The sequence below is a fragment of the Xiphophorus hellerii genome, chromosome 7, assembly GCF_003331165.1.
Source record: "Xiphophorus hellerii strain 12219 chromosome 7, Xiphophorus_hellerii-4.1, whole genome shotgun sequence".
NCBI classification, from domain to species: domain Eukaryota; kingdom Metazoa; phylum Chordata; class Actinopteri; order Cyprinodontiformes; family Poeciliidae; genus Xiphophorus; species Xiphophorus hellerii.
In genome coordinates this window covers 11,608,850-11,631,652 of record NC_045678.1, presented here as the reverse complement: position 1 = coordinate 11,631,652, position 22,803 = coordinate 11,608,850, and the positions used below count along the sequence as shown (strand labels likewise).

Sequence of the window (22,803 nt, the reverse complement as noted above, 5' to 3'; positions counted from 1 at the left end):
ATAGGAAAATATTGAGTGCTGTTATGTTTTTTTTTTTTAGTAGCAATCAAACAGGTTAAGCCCTTAAAGTGGCCACCAAAAGCTGATTGGTGCATCTCAGATTCGCATTTCTCCATTAAGTGGAAGAAATGCACCTTCGTCTATCGCATGAAATACAGCATCAGCTCAGTTAAATGCTTAATTATATTAACTTGTTAATTTAATACGAAAGCCAAGCTGTTATTTATATTACTTAGAAAATTGCAATGACAGAATTTTCAGTGAAGCACTAAAGAAATAAACATTTCTTTAATAAAATAAAAAAAACCCTCTTTATTCCTTCCCCCTCCCCAAACAGATTGATTCCACTTATTTTATGCAACCAGGGAACTTTAATCTCCATAAATCACTCTGTGGTTATTGAACACAATCAGCGCGAGACACTGGCACACCTTCCCACAGCTGAGGCGGCTGTTCTGTGACAATAAGAAGCAGCTTGACGCACGTTTGTCCACCATCTGCCTTCCTGTCAGCCAGTGTTTTGCTCAGATCAGTGCCGCAGGAGAGGAATGCAGTTTACTGGTGCGACATCTAAACGGTTCAGCCACAAAACGGTTGGACACTCGGACGCCGATGAACACAGAAGACGGGACCAATTGATCTGAACGCTTCAGGACAGATGCAACACCGACTTAAATACTAAATCACACACTACCATTTGCAACAACATTACACTTCTCTAATTTAAGACTATTTTTTTTAATGGTTGTGATGATGGCACGGATTTGGACCACAGAAGGCAAGATTTGGTCTCCATCAGGAAAAGACATGGGTATCATGGGTAAAATACTTCATGACAGAAGTTATCTTAAAAGATTTAAAAAAAGAAACTACTTTCAGCCATCACAGTGCAACAGATTGATCCGCTAACAGTGAAGGGTAGAAAAGGGGGGGGGGGGGGGGGGCGCTCGGCAATCAGCAGGATGTGAAATAAAACAATCTGATAATCGTCTGACCTAAAAGGATCGCAGTGATGTCATTACAACAACTATTAACAATTTCAAGTCATGCTTTAAAACATCAGTACCATAAGGAGGCGACATGGTGCGGTTCTGAAAGATTTGAACGCAAGCGACGTAATAAAACATGCAGTGATTGGATGGAGAGACGATCGGAGTGGAAATCACAGCTTCAGAAGAGAACAGGTGGACACATCACAAACAGGGACAAAGTCTTTCACAAACAGTAGTCAGCTTCCTCCTTTCCGTCACCAACACATTCATCGTAGTTTCAGTGATAGGACTCTAAAGGCACCACACAAGCAGTTTGTAGCCTTGCAGAAAAGTTCAGGAAATACAGACATCTCCAGCTGAATCTGAAGCTAAAAGGTAGTGTTCATTCAAGACTCAAAGCCAGGTTCAGAAACCCTCCCAGCTGGGTTTTCCTTCCCCAAACTGGGCTCGTCTGGCCTGTTCGGCGCTCATCCGGCTGGCTTTGGAGGACCTTTTTGAGGGACCTGGTATGTCAGATCCTGAGTGGGCATGGTCTGACCATTGGCATTTTTAGGTGTGTCATAGACAGACCCCCCAGAATGGCTGCTGTCTGTCCATGTGAGCAGAGAGCTGGGCCCAGAGCCCATAAAATTAAGCACTTTGGAGGGCAGGTGGCAGCCCATGTCCACCACGATGGGAGTCGCGTATTCAGCTCCTGATGACGGCAGCGGCTCTGCGTAGGGGTGGTAAACGTCGGGTGGGATGGGAGCGTCATACAGGTCTGGATCCGAGTAGCCCGGTTCCGGCCCTTCGTCTGGTTTAAAGGTCGACCGTGCACCCAGTGTGGGCACACCGCTCACCAGCGGTTGGGCATACTCTGTAAACAAAATGGAGGAATAAAAGTTATTTTTGGTTTGTTTTGGTGCATTCTCTGTGTTGGAAGTTTAGAGCTGCTCCTATTTTGCAATACAACAAAGGTGCATTCACACCAGCCCAGTTTGGTCTGCTTTAATGGACCTCTACCGCGTTTGTCTACAAGGCCTGGTTGGTTTAGGGACGTGTGAATGCCCTTTGCTTGATTGCCTTCTTCCCGTTCAGCATCTGGTACCATCTATTTCTCAGATAATAGTTATATATGTTTCCAATAGAACAAAAAGTTATACTTAAAGGTTAAAAGAAGAACTTATAAGATGCTTATTTGAGATCACAAACTGCAGTACAATACTGTTTAATCAATGTGGACATAAGGTGATAAATACTCACCCTGTGAAAATCGGTTTGCCCTTTTTTCTGCTTCTAACAATTTTTTTATCAACTAGGTTTAAAAAAAAAATACTGCCAATCTTAATCTTTAGGGAAACAATATAGCTAATGTTCATCACTTTAAATTGATTGAACTTGATTTAAACTGATGATGGTTTAAACTCGCATTGATTCAAATAACACCAGGAGTCTAAAGATTCTTTCTTTTGGACTATTGCGTCAGAGTTAGGATTTTCCTCATGTTGGACAGAAACTGATCGGCTGAATATTTTGCATAAAAACAACCATGATGTGGGACATTTACCCACCTGCGGTACTATGTAATTCTGAAAAAATTAAGGTATCATATTATGCAATCCTTCTCACAGAAAGTGAGGTAGTAATGTGAAAAGATGGCCTCCAGGGGGCAAAGACAGAGGCTGACAAGATATATTCTTGTACAATAGTCTAAGGAAATATTAAGCTTAAACGATGTTAACTTTATAAGAAACTTGTGCCTAGAACATCTAATTAGCCTTAAAAAGGATCAGATTTTGTTTTTCCTTGCAGTGAACAGGGCGTACCTGCAGGTTCAGCGTGCAGTCTGGGAACGGCGCTCCGTCCCGCCAGCCGGCTGACCTCAGGGGTGCTGTAGCGAACCGAATCCTCCGTCTCCATCATCTTGGAGGGCAGCAGCTGCTTCATGCTTTTCCACCAGACTGCAGCACACCAATAATGAGTCGCGGAGCTGCAATATAACCACACGCGCGGCTCGAAGTGACAAAGCGGTGACAATACCTGTCCGATCCCAGTAGGGAATGTCGTATGTTCCTTCTGCGCTCTTTTTCCTATACGGAGAACAAAAGGTCACTAAAGGGGAGATGGCACGTTTAGGAGACGTGAGGAGATACAAAAACGCGCACTTATTCCTCCAGTGGCAAACGCAAGCCACCGTCAAGATCAGAGCAGTCAGAACCACGACTGCCACCGGTACCAGAACTGCCATCAGCACCACATCTGGGAGTGAAAATATAACACTGAAGCTGAAAACAAAGATTTACTACTGTACGGATGGGAGGTCTCACTCTGGTCAAAGCTACCTTACCTTTGCCGCAGTGGGGAGGCATCGTCGTGTTTCTGATGTCTGGCGTGTGCGTGGCTTCGCTGAGGTGAGGCGGGTGCTTCGTCTTCGCAGGAGGTGGAGTGGAACCAGAACCGGAGGTAGTGAACAGTTTTGTAACAGCTGATCTGCCACCTGAGCAAAAGGATGCCCAACAAAATACATCCATGAATTGAACTTTTTTTTTTTACTCGCTGCAAAATTAAGTTTCTGATAGTTTCTGTATCAAATTAAACATGTGGTACTTAAAAATATAAATAAATAAACCTTGGAGTTTTATACATCCTGCTAACAACAGTTTAGTGCATCATTAAAATCCTTAATTAGTCCTAAAACAAGTGATTCATTACAGGGTGGTTCAATTAGAACAAGTTGTTCTTTTTAGCTTTGGAGCCAAAACAAAATAGACAGAATAAAGTTTGGATATGTAGATGTTTCGCCATACTCTCTTTTTAACTAAACTTGCAGTCACTCGCAAAAGTATTCCCACCCCTTAAACTTACTGGCTTTAAGACCACAAATGTCGAGGTATTTTACTAGTATTTTTATGCAATAAAGTAGAACACAATATTGACGTGGAAGAAAAATTCTCCATCGTTTAAAAATGTTCTTCACAAAAAAAAAGTGACTAGTGTCATGGATTTGAATTCAGCAAATGCATGGTGTGTGTGTGTGTGTATTCATACACGTTCACCTGACAATAAATTTGTTGGAAATGTTGAAAAATCAAAATCATTTGATACATTTTCTTCCCATTCAGAACTATACACTACTTTTTGCTTTTATTATTCTTCCTGTAGCACCTTTACTTAACCAGGATGTCTCATTGAGACCAGAAATCTGTAAAATACTTTTGCCGGCTTTTTAACACATTGAAGGGATCGTTGGTGATGAACTAACTTCCTTTACCTCCAGGAAGGCAGCCAAACAACTCCAGCTTTAGAGCAATCCTCTGGTTCCACAAGGTGGGATTTATCCTCACAAAACGAGCCTCGATTGGAGGAATGAAGTTATTCCTCACCTTGTCCTGGTAGTCCATGTTACCTTGGAAAATCTACCACAAATTAAGAAGAAAAAAAACATGACAGCTGAAAGTCGGAGGTGGCGCAACAATGAACAACAGTTATTTCCCCACTGGAAAAGCCGATAGCTACCATCTCCCACACAATGAGGGAGTGTGTGAATTCCCCACAGAGAACCGTCACAGGCAGCAGCTCCGCCACTCAATCCATATCCTTCCATTATTAATACCCGACTCGCCCATTACAGCACTTAACTGCGACCACTGCCTCCTCTCATTTCCTACCATCCACATCTTTTAGTCAATATCAGCTGCTGGGGGAAACAAAGTACTCCTGCCGCTTTAAGAAATTACTTTACCCATTTACTGTAATTTGGAGGGGAGAAAAAAAAAAGAAAACATAAAAGCAAATGACGTAATGGCTGAACAAGCAGGGTTTATCAATTTCTCCTTTTTTTTTTTCTTTTTGTACCTTGTCTTGTGAAGAATTAGTTTCCCTGTGGAAATGCCACTCCTTGCCATCTTTACTGAACAGAACCCGGTATGCCTTCACAAAGTACTGGTACTCGCTCCGGTCGGAACCCGTGGTGACAATAGCTGCAGTGACGGACAGAGAGGAAACAATCAGATTACAGGTGAAGAATAAACAGGGCTGCAAAGTATTAGAAAACCCTCAGATTTTCAAACCTTTGTTAATAAGTAGGATCAATGTATGTGTGTCTGATTAGATTGAACTGAGGTGATGTGTTGTGAATTGGAGCTATATAAATAGCGTTGTAAATATTGCCATGAAGACATCAGCCGTGATCTCCGCCTTCCCTCTCCTATGTGAACATCTGCTTGGGATATATTAGCCAATAATTATTGTCCTTTCCAAACAGTCTGTTGTGATTTAAATAGTTCTGATATATTTGCTATATAAACTGTGCAGCTTTAAGACTAATACTATGTTCTTTATTTGGACTGAAAGCTGAGCTCCATGTCTTTATGGAAGCAGCATTCATACACAACATCAATATGAAACCTTAGCACTAAGCCTTTTGTTTGTTTAACTAGAAAGTTAATGGTCCACAAACAACATATTGAGTTAATAATGCAAACCTTTGCAGGGAGTACTCTCATTTTGTGCTGCTGGATCAGAACCAGGTTTAAAGCAGAGATTCAAAATACATAAAGAAGAATCAGGAGCAAGGGACAAAGTCAATAGAGAAGGCAATATTTTTAAAAAAATCGTATTTGAACTCAAGAAAGCTGTTTATCAAAGTTTTTAGGACCTAAAATGGCTTAATCAGAGAATAAATCAGGTTTGTATGTTATTTTCTGTCATGCTTTTACAGAGTCATAAAACCCCGATGGCAGAAAGGCGTTCTGTCTTTAAACGTAGCAAGACCGTCGAGAAGCGACTCAACGGGACGAGTAATCGTCATGCAAGTTGTGGGTTTGATTCCTGCTTCCTGCCACAAATCAATGTGTTCTACATTAACACATACCGACACATGTTCACTGTGCAAACTCCCATCATTTTATCAAGACAACTTTGTCTGTAGCTCATAAATTAACATTTAAAAAACAATTACATGCATAGTCAACTTAATTCTAACATACTTTATTTAACCCAAAGGAACATTAAATGCTGCAGTAGGTCATTATCAGCCTAGCATCTTCCAAGACACATGGTGAATGGTGATGCGGTGGATTAGGACGGTTCTTTGGTAGCAGTCAGTTTTGCAGCGAATGTGAAGAGGCCTCTGACTGAAGACTGTTGCTGTACGACAGTGTTATGACATGTTAACAGCTCATTATCTGGGGAGCAGAAACAATGTTCCAAGGCAACGTGTCCTTGGGGACACCACTGCTAATCCACCTCATTTGCTTTTGCTGCTTCTATTTAAATCTCTGTCTGACAATATGATTGAAAGTGAGGAAGAGAGATTGTTGAATCGGATATGATCCATGGTTTGAACTGCCTCATTGTCTCTCTGCTCTAACTTCATGGAGCCTCCTTTTCATCTCCTCTGGGATTTGAGGTCATAGTTCAGGTTTTATTTGAGCTTTAAAAGATGCCAATCAGCTGCTCCTATTTGCAAAAACAATACCTTGTTGCTACTGTTCCGCATCGTAGCAAATGTCCGAAATGAAAAGAGCAAAACTCTTTCGAACAGCAAAAAAACCGAAGGGAATAATCAACTAAAATCATTATGACTAAAGATCTTGTTAAAGCCATAGAGAGATGAAGAGCAACAGAACAGAGATGTACCTGTGATCCTCTTCTCCCTCCTGAAGTCAACCTGCAGCCACTGCTGCCGGTCGCTGAGTGAAGGAGCCCAGGGAAGCCCGGGCTTCTTCAGACGAGCTCCCGACTTCCCCCACACGACGTGCTCACCAGCGGTGGTGTTCCAGTCCCACACGGACGAAACGCTGAGCTGAGAGTCCACTACACCACCAGATTCCAAACCCAGAGTCCCGGAGCAGCCTGAGAGGCGTCCATAACACAGAAGGAGGCTTAGTTTAAAACATGCTTTTAATTGGTGTTTGGAAAAGTGCGCACATACTTTTTTTGTGTGTGTGTATTTCTATATGCGTTCTAAGCTCCAAGCTTTCACAAGAAGAAAACAAAAACTCACCATCTGTTTTGAAGGTGAAAAGATTCTTTGATAAAATTCCTCTGAAAGAAGACGAAACATAAACTACGAATGAATAACTGAACAGGAATGAAGACGGTAGAGATACGTTTTCTGGGCTGCGGTGTCTGTATTTCTCACACAGTGGAAGTGACGTTATTAGCCAGTGTTGCCTCGTAGTGAGGAATGCCTGTGCTGCTCACCACGGTGATCTTCCCGCCCGCAGCATTGGACACCGCACCTGCATGGATAGCCGCCACACACAATGGGGACGACTGCAGGGAGGAGCACAGGAAGGGAAGACAGGAGAGACTGTTGCTAGGCACCTTTACAGCACAGATTCGTATCTATTCAACTGTGAAGAGCAAACGAATTACAGTTTTTCAAGCTGGTGGAAAAAAGGGCTTCAGACAGATGACAGATTGTTTTGGGTAAAATATCTCCAAAGCAAAACTAGCACTAAAAGAAAAAGAAAAACATTCTCTCGTTGCCACCACCCTCCATGACTGTTAGCTTCTCAGTCACTGTACAATATGGAGACCAAGTGTAGAACAAGTCCATCCAACTAGCCAGATATGTTATCGTCATGCAGGGTGTTAATGGGCGGCACTACTAAAAGAACAGAACACCAAATACTGAGTACATGCAATTGCTTTTGTGATTCAATATATTGTGAAGTTCTAACCAAAATATTAGATGAATGATGCAGAGCTGAAGCTCGTAATCGTGATTAACCGATTTATTGAAGTAATTGTCAACTAACTTGGTAATCGATCAATTGTTAACTGGACTACACACGCTAAAAAAAAAAAAAAACTGTTGCTCAAAGAACACCAGAGGAGTAGGTAAGACAAAACTGCACAAAAACATATATTTGCAATTAAAAAGAACCTGCTTTGTCTCCCCTTAACTCCTTTAATGTCATAGTTTTAGCTTAACCTTGTTCAAATTCTATAAAGAAACAATAACTATCTCCTGTTAAGCATCTTTTCCTGTCCAATTATAAATCGGCTCATCCAATGCAATTACAGAGTAGTCCTTCACTGTATTGATAAATCAAGCATAAACCTTTATGCCCTTTAGATCCTTTGCTACAACTGATTAAGTGTTTATTTAAGGAATGGTATGTTATGGCAATTTAGGTAATAAAATGTATATTTTAGGTAATAAAATTTACATTTTCTTATTTAAAAAAGGAATTGAATTATTGCTTTGTATGCATTTTATTGTATTTCTCATTTTGTATTAAAAAAAGGGCCATTGTGACAAAGTGAAAAATCAACTGAACGTTGCAAATTTTTTATCTGATTAATCGCCTGTCAAAATAATTGATTACTAAAATAATCGTTAGTTGCCGACTGTGGATTAATTCTAGGATTATTCCACAATCAGCCATACAATCTGAAGAAAACCTTTGACACAAAAAACTGTTGAGGTTTACTTTAATTAAACCCGATGTTCCTGAGTGAAGCAACGACCAATAAGAAGTTTACGTTAGCCGCTACAGCTCCACTGCCAGTTTTATGCAGCGCTGCGGTGTCCGCCCCGCTTTACAGTGTGATCACTTTAACCTTCAGACTCGAGCAGATAAGTGACATCATCCTGATTCATCAGCTTCTCTCTGTGCGAAGGACACCAGGAGCCACTGATGGGAATGAGTCACGGCCGACTGCATTCCTGTCCAAACCTGCTTCCACATCACAAAGCAGCTGAGAAAAACCCAGATTGCCCTGCCACCCCCACCTCTTCCAGAGGAGGAGATCCTCCATAAGAGCAGCTGCTCGAGCAGGAGTGAAATTTTATTACGGGAAAAAAGACCCACAGTGGAATTCACAGCTGAGAAGATTGTGGGAAAACTGGTGACCCGCAGAGTGACGAGTACACATGCAGCATGCTAGGATTTATGCACGAACGCAGCAGTAAAAAGGCTGCCACAAGCCATCAACACCTTCGCCGTGACTCTTAAACTTCCCAAAAGTCGCATGCCACATCCTGGAGAGAGGCTTAGCAAACCGCTGCGACAAGAATCACGGCACCCTGCCTCCAACGGAGAAAACCGCACACTTAAGCGCACACGTAGAAGCGGGAGAGGGTGAAAGACACCTAGAAGAATGAAACGGTAATCTGGGTGGAAAGACTAATACAACGAATTCACAATCACCATTCTGGAATCACACACGCCCTCCAGAAAGCAAACCATGAATGAATCACATGCAAATAAAAACACCCCCGGCGTCCACACGCAACGCGTTCCTCGAGCATTTTAGCAACATTGACTCATTCGGCAGGTTTTTGTCTCTCCAGAAACACTCAACACGCAGCTCTGCTCAGCGCTCTCCTGCAGCTGGACTGGATTACAGGGTTATTATTTTCAGCCAAACTATTATCTAACCTCCCTTTTACCCAGTGACCCTGCCCCTCCTCTGTTCCTGTGGGGCGCCTCGCTCCCTGAAGCGCACGCCCCCGCTCTCCTCCCTGTCTTCCCATCTGTCAGGAACACCCTTCCCTCCATCTTCCAGCAAAAAAAAAAAAGCTCCAAGAAAAATAAAACTAATGAGGTCATCATTAGGAGACTAAGCAACTGTGACCTGCAGCACAGGGGTTCTGTGAGGTCATCAAACCAGGACGTGGCTGTACTCACCTCTCTGTATCCATTTGGTGTCGTTCCAGAAATCTTCTCTGTAGATGTCAAGCAGCCTGCAGGGCAGTATTTACTATAAAGAAACAAAACAAAAACACCATGAGTATCAGTCTGGTCTTTGAACAAAAAACTAAATAAAATCAACGCAAAGCAAAGAGCGTTCACCTGAACTCTGCCTCTGGGAAATCGGATCCTTTGTCGAGGCAAGTGATTAAATCTGCAAAGAAAAAACAAACGGCATCAGAACTGGTTTCTCTGCATGTCGCTGCAAAACGAATGTTCTCTCCTCTACACAAAGCAACCACCGCTGTGTTTTCTGCAATCAATTGTCTGAAAATTATAAAGTACAGCGCTCAAAATAAAAACCATTGTTTTCCTAAACCGGAAGGGGTTTTTAGAGAAACTTCTAAAGCACAGAAGTTTTTTAAATGGATTAAATTTTTCTTGATCACTCGGTAAGTGGAGAGACACAGCACCTCGCAAAAGTATTCACACCTCTAGCTTTTTGTATCTTGTCATGTTAGATCAGGGGTGTCAAACTCCAGTCCTCAAGGGCCGCTGTCCTGCAGCTTTTAGATGTGCCACAGGTACAAAACACTGGAATGAAATGGCTTAATTACCTCCTCCTTGTGTAGATCAGTTCCCCAGAGCCTCGCTAATGATGTAATTTGTCTATTCAGCTGTGGTGCAGCAGAGGCACATCTAAAAGGGCAGTGGCCCTTGAGGACTGGAGTTTGACACCTGTGTGTTAGATCCACAATGGATGGATGGAGAGCCTCTGACCATTAGTTTTGAAGTTTTGCCACACATTGTGAGTTTTTGATTGCGTTGTGATCTAAATCTTTGGATTTACCTCCATCCATCTCCCCATCAAACCCAGTCAGATTCACTGTCATTGCTGAAAGACAGAATTCCCATAGCACCATGTTTCAAAGTGGGACTAGTGTGTTCACGGTAATGTGTGTGTGTGTAAGGGAAAGAGCAACGTTCAATGGCTGACCTCAGGACCTTTGCTGCATGCCTTTCCCATTTTCTTTCACCAGTTCTTGTCTGAACACCATTAACAAAGTTCGGTAGTGTCACAAAATCTCTATAAATATTCAAATTGAGAAATACTATTTTTTTCTCAAAGGGAAAATAAATGTTGTTTAATGTTGTCCATATCATCCTTGTGTCTTCAAAGAGTGGATGGTGACGCTGTGAGCAGGAAGGATCTCTGGTGACAGTCAGTCTTGCAACGTATCTGAATAAGCCTCTGACTAAAGACTGTTGCCATATGACAGCCTCAGGACTGTTATGACATGTTAGCATCTCAATATCTGGGCAACAGAGACAATATTTTGCATTACTGTGTGCAGAATGGAACCATCAGTTGTTGGCAAGCACTGCTAATCCACTTTAAATCTCATATTAATACGGCCATAACAGACAGACAGAGTTTCCAGTCTGGGATATAATTATTAAAACATATACTGTATGTTCAGCATTTGTCTTTATTAACTCAAGTTTATAGTCAGTAACTAATGCTTTAGTTGAAATATGCAGACTATGGGTCCAGGTATAATAAACATGTCCAGTATATCCTACAAATAAAGTTTGCTGTTCACTGGATTATATTTAATATAATCCATGAAAACCTGAGTGGTTTATATAAATTTGACCTCCAATAAGTTTGAATTACCTTCCGATCCATGAGTCCAACAGGTTATAAAAGCATTTAAATGCTTTTCTTTCTATGAATTTGAATGTCATGGAAAGAAAAAGAGGATTTTATAAATATCAGAAAAATTCACTTCTGTCTATAGAAATCTAAATGCGAGGGCCGTACAATTTCAGAAAAATATTTAGATACCATTGCTGAAAATGTTAGCGGTAGAGTCAACGGTCTTGAGTCACAGGACATACTGAAAATGTCTGAGTATGAGTCAAACTTTTGCCTGACCAAAAAGTCCTGCGAAGGAAAAAAAAAAAATCCATACATATACAATGTAAGATTGAATAGTTCTGTCGAGGCAAAATTTAAGACCTGGGAAAAACCTATTAAAGGCCAATTTACTTTTTTGTTACAAAATTTGAGATTTTACAAGGATGCGTGGACAGCATGTGAAATATTATACCCCATCAAACATAGCATCTATTATAATCGAGATATTTTATACATTGATCCTGCGGTTCGACATCTTCAGAGGACTTTATAATGAAATTCTGTGGGAGCCATGTCAAATGTTTCCACATAAGGGAAGCATGTACAAGATGACTCAAGTAGAAAAGTGACTGAATGACCTCTATAAAACATTTTGGATTGGACCTGAAAACTCCCGCAGCTGCTCGCATGTTAAAAACAGACTTGCCAACCAACTTCAGACGTCCTGGATTTGTCCTAATTGTGGCTTCAACTACATCACCCAAAGGAAAATAAATCTGAATCCATAAATCCGAGGAGATTCAATTTGAATTTTGAACCCGACGTGAATCTTTCCATGTAAACTCTGAGAAACAACAAAGTAGCCCTGCGAGCCTGTGGGAGTACAATGGGTGATCAAACACACCAGTCATGTCTCGCAGGATGACGTGGGCTGCTGGGAATGTCGTGTAAACTCTGCGGTGACTTGCAGCCTCCTTCTGTCGTGACCACATTAATATGATCAAAAACGGTACCTCAAAAACAAAGTTAAGATGGAAAAAAAAAAAGAAAGAAAAAAGCCACCTCGCATCGCCATGGTGATTGGTTAACGTTTTGTTCAAGCTGCCCACCCGCACACACCTGAGTGATCATTTTCATGTGAGGAAAACACATGCATCAGCTATGTGGTGGGAAAAATGCCACCCAGTGTGATTCAGTCGAGCCACGATGACCGTTGGATCTAAATAATTGCGGATACTTATTTCTTGAGGCTTCGGCTCGTCTCTTGCCTGTTTTTTTTCCTTCTTCTTAAACCCTAGAATATTTCTGAAACTTACTGACCAACATGTGGACTGAGATAAACAAGATACTTGTTGGTCACAAGTTTTTAAGTTCTCAAGTTTTGGATGCAAAGATGTGGATGTATTTAAAAGAAAAACCTCAAACATTTCCTGATGTGACATTATGGGACAAATCTGAAGACATCAGACAAGATGTCAGGAAGAGAACTGTGGATTTCTACAAGTCTGGTTCATCCTTGGGAACAATTTCTAGAAGATGCCACATTCATCTGTACTAAGAAGGTCTAGCTACCACTCTGTCCAGGAAGGAGGCCAGTAAAAGCTGAAGTTGGTAAGAGAGCTTCCATTATCTAACGAATTCCTAACAGACTTGGACTAAGAGGTCACTCAGAGAGGAAGAAGTCATTACTACAAAAGCAATTTAGAAAGCAAGATTAACGTTTTCAGATGGACTTGGTGCTAAAGAACCTAATCTTTAGAGACATGTTCTAAGTTCTAATGAACTTAAAGTAGAAAAGTTTTGCCCTAATGGTTGTTGTTACATTTGGGGGGAAAAAGGGAGACAGCAGTAAGGATTGGAACCGGGTTTTCTGGAGGTTTCACAAACTCAAATTTAAGACTTTTTAAGACTTCATTGTTAATTTCCACCTGGGATTAATAAAGTATGCTCATATATTCATTAGGATTGAATTTTAAGACTTATATCTCTACAGAAATGTACAAAAGTCTTCCAGCCAACTGGAGATAAATTTGCACTTGGGTGCAAAATAGATATCTAACTAGCAAAGGTATATTAGCAGGTAGTTAATAATAGCCTCAACAATGCAATAAAGATGTCAGCATGCGACTCAAACCTTTGCCTAACAGAAAATCCCACGACAAAAATACCTATAAGAGATTAAATATTACTGCCAGGACATTTTATACCTGTGATTAATAAATTAACTTACTTTCTTAAAGTGAATTTAAGATGTTTTAAGGCCAAACTAGTTTAGTCACAAACTGGCATTAGGAACATAAAATCAATGTTTTCAAGTGAGTATCATAAAAGCCTGATCTGCAAGAGGTGTGTCTGAGTACAGCCGCCTACAACCCTGACCTGGTTATACCAGTCCAGCTTGTGGACGGATACCCAAAACATTTGACCCGTGTCAAAGTTTGAAGGGAAAATTCTGCCAAATAATAAATAAAATTGCAAATCTGAAGCCGTCGTTCTTGCATTCAGGGAAACAGGAATAATCCTGGTCATCCTAACTGATGTAATATAGGAAACCTTCAGTCACAGCTTATGCCAAGAAGTGAGAGAAAATGGTTATATTCCTTTTTACGCAGTGTATGTAAACATCTGGTTTCAACTGCACATCTGATAGTACAGATCAAATGACATACAGAGACAAGAAAAATGCAACAAGCTGCCAGTTTTTAGACAAACCCATATGTTAAAAGATTTGTGTATGAGTGTTTTTTCAGGACACAATACAATTACTTCACAGTCATAAAAATAAAGCTTGGGGTACAGAAAGAAAACAGCTGTGACTAACACAGAAAATCCTAGCAACTCTTACCTCCAGGGCTAAAACAAAAACGGAACCAGGCTCAGTGCTCAGGTCTCTTAATTAAAATGAATGCCACTGGAGAATGAAGACAAAAAAAACAGAATAGTGTAGAGCAAGCCAGCAGCAGCCTGCATACCTGAGTGTTCAGTGGTGGAGTAGGACAGGTAGAATCCACGTCCTGTACGGTGCATCACACTCCTGAACTGGACGGTGACCTGGTTGCCTGAAGACTCGATCAGCTCATCAACCTTCTGATCCAAACCACAGTATTTCACTTTAATGCAAGAAATGAAAAGCACAGTGATTAGTGATTAGAGTATACACAGTATACTCGATAATGTACTTTTTCTTTGTTTTGTTGTAATACAGGCGTAACAAGTGATGCCCTATGTAATCTGGTTAATTAGTTAAGGTATCGCCTCAACTTGCCAGCCTGCATTCACTCAGCTGCTTTACAGACATGATGTCACAATTTTCCAAATGTCATTTTAAAAAACGTTACCGCTCAGCTACCACTCCTTTAGTTTGTTTAGTTTATACACCATGACCAGAGTAACCAGTATCTACACAACAATACGCCTTTATTGCAAGTGAGAAAACTGTAACCCCCTTTCAGCTGTGCAATGCGCAGCAACAAGTGGGGGAAGGGCAGCACCTCACTATGCTATGCTCTATAAAGCTGGAGAAAAAACAGGTCACTCCAGGGCATTTTGCTTGACGACTCATTAAAGTTACTTCAAATTGTAGGAATAGCAGGATGGAAAATATGTATATTTTGTTAAGTGACTTTTTTTTAAAAACCTCAATATTCATAACGAGTCCAAGCTTTCGCCAAGCTGTGTGACAATGTATTCAGCATAATCAAGCAATCTTTTGGGATTTCCTCCAACCACTTCATCCAGTGTGCCATCAACCACAACAAAATGAAATCAAACTTAAGCCTAAGTTTAATTCTCGGCCCAATCCAGATCAAAACTTATAGCAGAATTTGTCCTAAGACAGAAAAAAAAATTATATTAGCACAAATGAGTTCAAACTAAGGAGCAGGACTTTATACATCAGGTTAAGTTGAATAAAAGATGACTGACTTCCAAGTTTCAAAAGCAAGCTCCAACCATGACACTCCCACCACCCAGTATGAGGTGTTCATGCTGGTATGGGGCCAGTAAACATTCCACTGTAACAAAATGAGCAGCGTCACTTTTCCTGTGTCACAGTTTTCTGGTTGATCAGCATATTTTCACAGTTACTTTTCTCTCACTTTTAAAGGATTAAGCCTAGAGGCCTTTTGATAAAACATGAAATGTAAAGAAAGCAAGAACTACACAGCTCGCAATAATCCATTAAGCAACATTAGTAAGTTGTCCGCAACAACAATTCACTGAGACTCTATAAGACCCGAATTTCAACCAGAATATTTATTATCTCCGATCTAGTGTCGTTATTGTTGGCTTGTTGTCTACTCAAAAGTCTGGTGTCAGGTCAGACTGTTGTTTTGAATCCAACGCTCGTCCTACAAAACATCAGTTACTTATAATTAAGAAATAAAAATACATACAGACGTATATTAACTATTAATTAGCTCCATTTCAATTACTTTCCTTTAAGACTGTGTAGCATGTCTCAGAAGTGCAAACACAGACTGCGGTTTATAATTTTAGTCAATGACAGTGACTGTGGACAAAGCTACCTAAATTCAAATGCTTGCATTTCTCTCTGACTGCTACAATCCTCTCATAAATGGCTGCTGCTTTCATCCCTACACACAAAGTGGGCTTCTGTGGTTCTGCTTGTGGAACCGCCGAGAGCCCCATCCATTATGGTTTTTGTGTGTTCTTTAAACAAAGGTGAAAGCAGCTTTAAGTATCAGTATCATGTGTCAAAGTACACCGGGCTGCTTTGGGCTTGAGGTTAGTGGTTTGTTGTCTCTAAGTTAATCTACCCCAGATAAACTTTATAATACATTTAACTAAGAAAGAAAGTAGACTTTCTGTTTAGAAACATGACCAGAGTAAAGGTTGACCACGTTTAGTTGGGTAGCTTCAAATATAACCAGGGCATCGTTCTACTTATTCTTTGCTCAAACCAGTGAGCATCAGCACTGTGCAGTTTGGTTTCTTTAAAATTAAGCTTTGGCTGAAAGTTCACAAGTTTAACAATTAACCAAAAACATTACACTGTGCACACCAAAAGTGCTCATATCTCACGATTTAGTAACGTTGCAAGCTTAAACTTCAATGTAAATTTATATCTATCCATCCAAACATAAAAAGTATGGAGGGAATTTGCATCCATGCCCCTTAACTTTGAAACTTGGGATTGAGAGTAACAAAAATAATACTTTTAGTTATTTTAATGACGGCAGACCAAAAACTGATCATCCCAGTCAAAAATAACTTCAAAACTATTTAATCACCACAGAGAAGCTGCTGAATGTCCCTAAGTGTTTCCATTTTTTGCTTTTTTTCTTGACAAGCACACAAACAAAAATAGCTATACAACTTCACTTACAGCAAACATCAAGATATAGATGCACCACTTTTAAACTAGGACAAAAACCTGCCTGGCCTGAAGCAAAGGGTGGCTTTTAGTCATTCCTAAAAGTCACCCTCTAATCCTAAAACTTGATGGTTAAAAGTCTGTTTCAGAAAACCAGTCAGTATCTTTTTTCTCTCACCAATCTCAGTCTTTTTGGATCCGATGCCGTTGTAGAGGCGGAGATAGTTGACCTGGCAGTCACTGTCTCCTAAGTCCAGCAGAGCAAATCGAAAGTGGATCTTTCCACGCGGCACAGTGATCTCCCACTCACACACAGTGTCACTCGGGTATGTCCTCGGATTGTCCAGAGAGGACAGCGTCCCGCTGCTGGGGCCGAGCACACTGGGGCCGCAGCCATCACCTGCAGTGCAACATAAATACTCACATTTATATTTACAAAGCAAAGTAAAAAGAATATATAATTTTAAGATGCTACATTAACTGCTACAAGCTTAAAGTTTCCTGTTTTTGAGGTCAGCCTTTCTAGTTTTAATCAATCCTTCTACAAGAGAAGAAAGGAGCAGAGGAAATAAAGGAAGGGCAGGCAAAAGCACTAAAACAAATAGTAGAAAAAAGAAACAGGGAAGACAGGCCAAAAGGGAAGGAACAAATGAACAAAGAAGCAAGAAGAAGAAAATTAAAAAAAAATTATGGCCTGATACTGAGTGACAACATTTGGACAATGAGATAGCACATAAGGTGAGGAAATTCCAGTATTTTTCAAGATTCTTGTCTCTCTTTACTGCTCCACATGTGAACAGAAATAAAATCAAATTTCAACTATTTCCTTTTACTGGCAATGTAGGAAACTGGAGACTCCATTATTAGCCCAACAAATCATTGAATTTTCACCTTTTTCCGTCTCTTAAGACCATCCACAGTCCTGACTTCTAATGCAACCCTGGCTTCCCCAGAAGGTCTTCAATGGCCAAAAGTTTTCAGACTGATAAAAACCTTCACTGCTTCAGTTTTTATGGCAACACCTTATGTCATGTCTAAGTTGCAGTTCAGGAAGTTGCTATTCAGAAAAAATACCCTTTTCCCCCAAAATGAATGAAAACTTACTTAATTACAAAAACATAGGCTGCACGCTGTGTTTTGGCCAGACACAAATGACCAGTTATCATCCTTTCTGTGATCTCATGGTCTGCCTCGGAGGAAATTATTAACCACGAGAGCTAAACTGATAGTACTCTGTCATTTTTATTGGATTAGAAGGGCAAAATGGCTCCTTAAAGTGGCTTGAAATCATTTTTCCTATGGTGAACCATGGCTATTTACAAGACATCACATGTTGTAATCAATTTTCATGAAGGTAGTTTGAATATATTGTTACAAGAAAGACTGCACACCCATCAACAAATGATCCAACTGCTAAGAAGCTTCAAAGCGTCCATGTGCAAGAACCGTCGCCTAAACAGGATTCAGCTAAAGGATTTGGTTGCCACCAGTGTAGAGCAATGGCAGCATGCTGGTATGATTGCAATTACACAGAGTAAGGTAGACAATGCTAGGGAAAGCAGACACAGAAGCTGATCTTCTCAAAGTATAACATCAAGGACAGACTGACTTTCTGCACTAAGTACCAGGACTGAACTGCAGAGGACAAAGGTCAAGTTATTTTCTCTTAAAAGTCCCCCCCTTCGGACTGATTGGGACATCTCAGAAATTGAGGAACTTTGCCAGATGAACCAGAAGCAATACAATGACAAACAAAGCTTTTCCAAGCACAATGTATCACCAGGTAGCTCACACTGACATTTTGGGTTCAAGCCCAGGAAACGTCCCAGATGAATCAGAAACCATCTTCCACCCCATCACTTGTGCAATTGTGCAAGACACTTAACCCCAAATTGTCATCAGACCTGCATAGCGCCATAAGAAATTGTGTTTGTTGTAGGTGCACCTGGGAGACTCGGATTCCAATGTAAAGGTCCTTTAAGTGGTCCAAAGGGTTAGAAATGATTAGATCATCTCAGTGCAATTAGATCAGAGGAATCTACTCACACAAACCTTTCAACCTGGAAGTTTTCCTACATGATTTCTCCTTCCGTTCCTTTTATCTTAAGTAATTTCTGAGAAATTAAATGTTTGAAGCATTCTGAAACCTGAACACCCTCTTTTGTACATCTACTCATTATCTTAAAAACCTGATCCAGCTGCCTAGAGAAACCAGGAGCGATAACAGTGCAAATAGTTTGAGACTTTAAACTTTGCACTAGCTCACAAATCTTGACCTCGGTTTTAAGACCAAACAAGAAGACTCAGTTACACATTTCTGCTCAGAACAAACATACTTTACTATTGATGAGGTTAAAAGAGACAGATACACATCCCTACTGTGGCACTCAGTACCATGGATGTTCAATTAAATGAACATAGGATCATACATTTGTATTTTTCAATCTGTAGAATGTAGTTTGTCTTGATATCTTGAATATTTACCATCACTGCTTACGAAAAGAACAATTACTAAGAAGTGGTTACAGCGGTTTGCAGAAATGCCTCTGGTTTCCTGAACCACAACGAGAACAGATCAGAGTACAGAATTTGGGGACAAATCAATATGAAACCTAGTAGCTATAGAAGACTGTTTATCTTTTAGAAAAAATACAAACAAAAAAAACATTTGTGCTTCACTGACATTCAAATGCAAATCTATTAGATCATCGTATGGGAGAATTGCAAGTTCACAACCAAACTTGTTTGTTTAATCATTAAATGTCACGAGGATACCGGTGTCCTCATGGACTTCCATTTAAGTGTAAGTCGATGATTAGGGGTTAATGGACCAGAAAAAAAAACTTGTCTGAAGAGTGAAGTGGAACAAAACATCTTAAAGCTGAAACAACACAGAAAGACTAGTTGTATTTCCCTATCTTCTTAAAAACCAGTTGCAAAAAACATTTCTGCATTTTAAGCCTTGAAAGTTTTCAATCTCATAATCAGACAGCTTATGGTTGCTGGTTCCCCTACTCTCAATCCTATTCGACAAATGAATGAGCTTAATAGTCAAACCTATTTTGTACAGGCAGGAGGATTATGGCTGAAAACCCGAACATCTACAAACAAAACTGAAGAGTTAGTTGGTCCTCAAACAGATGGGAACATTTTTGAAACTTCATGCACACACGCTGGAAGACTATAGTGAAACTTTTGTTCGCTGTTGTTACTGACTTAGGTGGTGTGCTCCATTTCAGTAGATCTGCACAATGCATTGAATGCAAGTCATCATCTCAATATTGATGCAGTTTATATTACAATTGCAAATGACTGCTTTGATGCAGTATTTAGTGGGGTATTACATTTCTATTGAGATGCTTTAATGCTCGGTGTGCCAAAAATATTTCCAGTCGGTTGGATGGACTTTCACTGCCCTTGATGTCGACTTTGATAAAGCGGTGGAGACTTTGTAGTGATGGGAAAAAGAGAAAGAAATGTGGGTTAAGTATATCTGATATCCTTACATTATTCAACAATAATAACAGCCCTATTATGAAGTTGGACGTTTGATCATTTCCAAGAATATAATGTTAAGTGATAAGCTCAGCTGCTAGACTGAATACAATTAGCAGTAAAAGGCTAGTTTATTTGTAGAGCACATTTCAGCAACAGGGCAATTCAAAGTGATTTGCATAATGAAAACATAAAACATCAAATAAAGCATCCCATTGCAGGCCCAGATCAACAAGCTCCTCCTGCCCATGTGTTGCCCTATCATACTCATCTACTTAGCTGGGTTGAAATTTTCTCAATAATAGGATATTTTGATAAGTATTGCTTTTGATCGGTACTGCTTTTAAAGGCCAATTACAAATTTTGCCTTAATATTTAGTATCATCAGCGTTATTGAACGTAGTCTCTCTGTTTGTCAATGTCACAACATTCTGTGTCCTGTCATCCCAACAGTTGCATTTTGAGCCATGAATGTTGAATAAAAATCACTCTTCTATACCACTCAACACCTGTTAACGGCAGCGTTTAGTCCAACCAAATTGTTTAATTTACCCAAAGATGAGTAGAATATTTTTAAACCCAGCTAATTTGCAGTTTAATGTTTTTAACTATTTACTAAAAAAAAACAAAAACTATCTACTGTTTTGATACAGGGGGACATCAAAAAGACTATCAGAAGTAAATTACCTGACTTTTATCATAGCCACCAACAAGATAGAATATTCAGAAAACAATATTAACTGGAACATTTAAGATGACATCTAAAAACAGTTTTGCATTTAGTAAGTGATTTGAATAACAACCTTTCACAAGTTTCAGAATTTGGGCCGTAATCTTTAATCAAAAGAAGATACCATGAGAAATGCTATGGTCTTGAAAATGTATTTTTTTGTAGTTCAAAAGGCTAGAATATTTATGCTTAAGGCTCTTACTATGAGGAATTGCAGCAGTGCCATCTCAGTTTATAATTTAAGAACTTAAATTGCTTTAGGCAAATCACCTATTATTTAGCAAATCCTACTGAGGAAAAACAAGACACCCAGGTACAATGCTAGTAGTCCACCACATTAGCTTTAGCTTATAGGCTGTTTTCACAGGGGTTTCATTTTAAAACTGTATTACAAAATGTACTTTGAGAGATGTTGCTATGGTAATTGTTTGAACCTTATTCTGGATTCCCGGCTGTGTGATAAAACTTTGCAGACACACGCCATGGTGCTAAGTGAATATTATGCGAGCCTTGAGTTATGCAAGAGCCCTCTGAGTGGACATTATCCAGATGAGCAGAACAAAAACACGACAATGACTCAGAAATGTTACTGAAAAACTGCAGAGTGAGCTACATCTCACATTACGCTCTGTAACACCAGTAATCATTCCTGAAGTGAGTGTATATTTAAAAAGATTGCTAAAGTCAATAAATTAATGACAAACTGGGCACACGTGTTTATCCCCACCCCCAAAGTGTTAGGAAAAGCCAATCCATCAGTGTAGTTTAGTTAAACTTGAGTTTAGCCATCCTTTTATTTGGGTCCAGTTTTGTGCTTAACACATAGTCCTCTGTGATGTGTATCAATCATTTCATTTTGTTTATGGCAAAGAAAAGACCATAAACTTTTTAAATGGCGTCATTCTTTAAACCAACCTATAAAGGCCTAACAAATGGTAAACTTTAAATGGTAACCAGTTTATTGGGGGACTAAAATCAGAAACACGTTGCTGCTTTGACAGTAAAATCCTTGAACGCCTGCTGTTCATTTGTTGTAAACATTTGCAAAATGAAAACGTCAAGTTTCAGGAACCGGTTCGCCTGGTTTTTTTCCCCTGAGCAGTTTTCCACCAAAAACACCGACCTCCACAGTGCGCGGCGTGAAGCAGAGCCCACGTACACACACACACACACACACACACACAGACACACGGCCATGTAAGGCAGGTTTCAGTTAGCTGGACAATAACACTTCCTAAAAGCCCCCCACCCCCCAAACAACACCTTAAACCGGGATGCGTTCGTGTATTCGCGGTCACACGGGTCTCCTCCGGTGTGGCACCAACCTTTCTGCCCTCGACAGCCCTCCGCGGTGAGAACGATGAGCACGGACAGGACGAGCACCCCGGCCCCTGTCGGTCCCCTGCCCACCATTACCGCTCTGCCCATAGCAGCCTGCAGTCTGAATGCATACTGCTCGCTTCTGGCCCCAGCTGCTGCTGCACCGCTTCAGCCTGGACGAGAAGGGGGGAGAGAAAAAAGAGGAGAAGACCAAATCTTTATCTCCTGGAAGGCGGGTAAGCGCCTGGTTTCCTCCCGTGGATGTGTTTTTGTTTAGTTGAAAATTTAATGGTGGTTAGCGACACGCTCGCTGTGGAGGAGGTCACTGCTCTACACACACTCAGCCAATCTGTGGAGATACTTCCTACACACACATACTCCGCCTCCGGATCTGGGAATGGGATACCCGAGTCCCCCAAGTGGTCTGAATGATCCCACACAGCCATACAATGCTGGGAGGATTCTCATCCAGCTGAATGGGGGGAAACGAATTATTGTGTTTAAATAGTTGGACTAAATGGAAAAAAAAAAAGTATCATAATTTAAATACAAATATGGCATTCAAATAGCCGGACTATCAAAAAACTAATGAGCCCCTGAAGGAAAATTTAGAAGAAAAAAAAAACTAATCAAAAGCTAAACTATCTAATAAAACTTTTAAT

General features: G+C 40.3%; 1 protein-coding gene across 1 annotated transcript; it reads right to left on the bottom strand.

The window, feature by feature from the left end:
* Nucleotides 1-16: 16 nt before the first annotated feature.
* On the bottom strand, nucleotides 17-22,511 carry dcbld2 (discoidin, CUB and LCCL domain containing 2). Its single transcript, XM_032568795.1, has 15 exons — nucleotides 22,147-22,511; nucleotides 16,775-16,996; nucleotides 14,234-14,371; nucleotides 9,782-9,833; nucleotides 9,617-9,689; nucleotides 7,117-7,250; nucleotides 6,979-7,019; nucleotides 6,612-6,827; nucleotides 4,827-4,951; nucleotides 4,243-4,387; nucleotides 3,319-3,468; nucleotides 3,137-3,230; nucleotides 3,012-3,061; nucleotides 2,798-2,932; nucleotides 17-1,848 (listed from the first exon to the last, which is right to left on the bottom strand). The coding sequence occupies exons 1-15, from the start codon at nucleotides 22,247-22,249 to the stop codon at nucleotides 1,460-1,462; spliced, it is 2,067 nt and encodes a 688-aa protein (XP_032424686.1). The 5' UTR covers nucleotides 22,250-22,511; the 3' UTR covers nucleotides 17-1,459.
* Nucleotides 22,512-22,803: the final 292 nt, after the last annotated feature.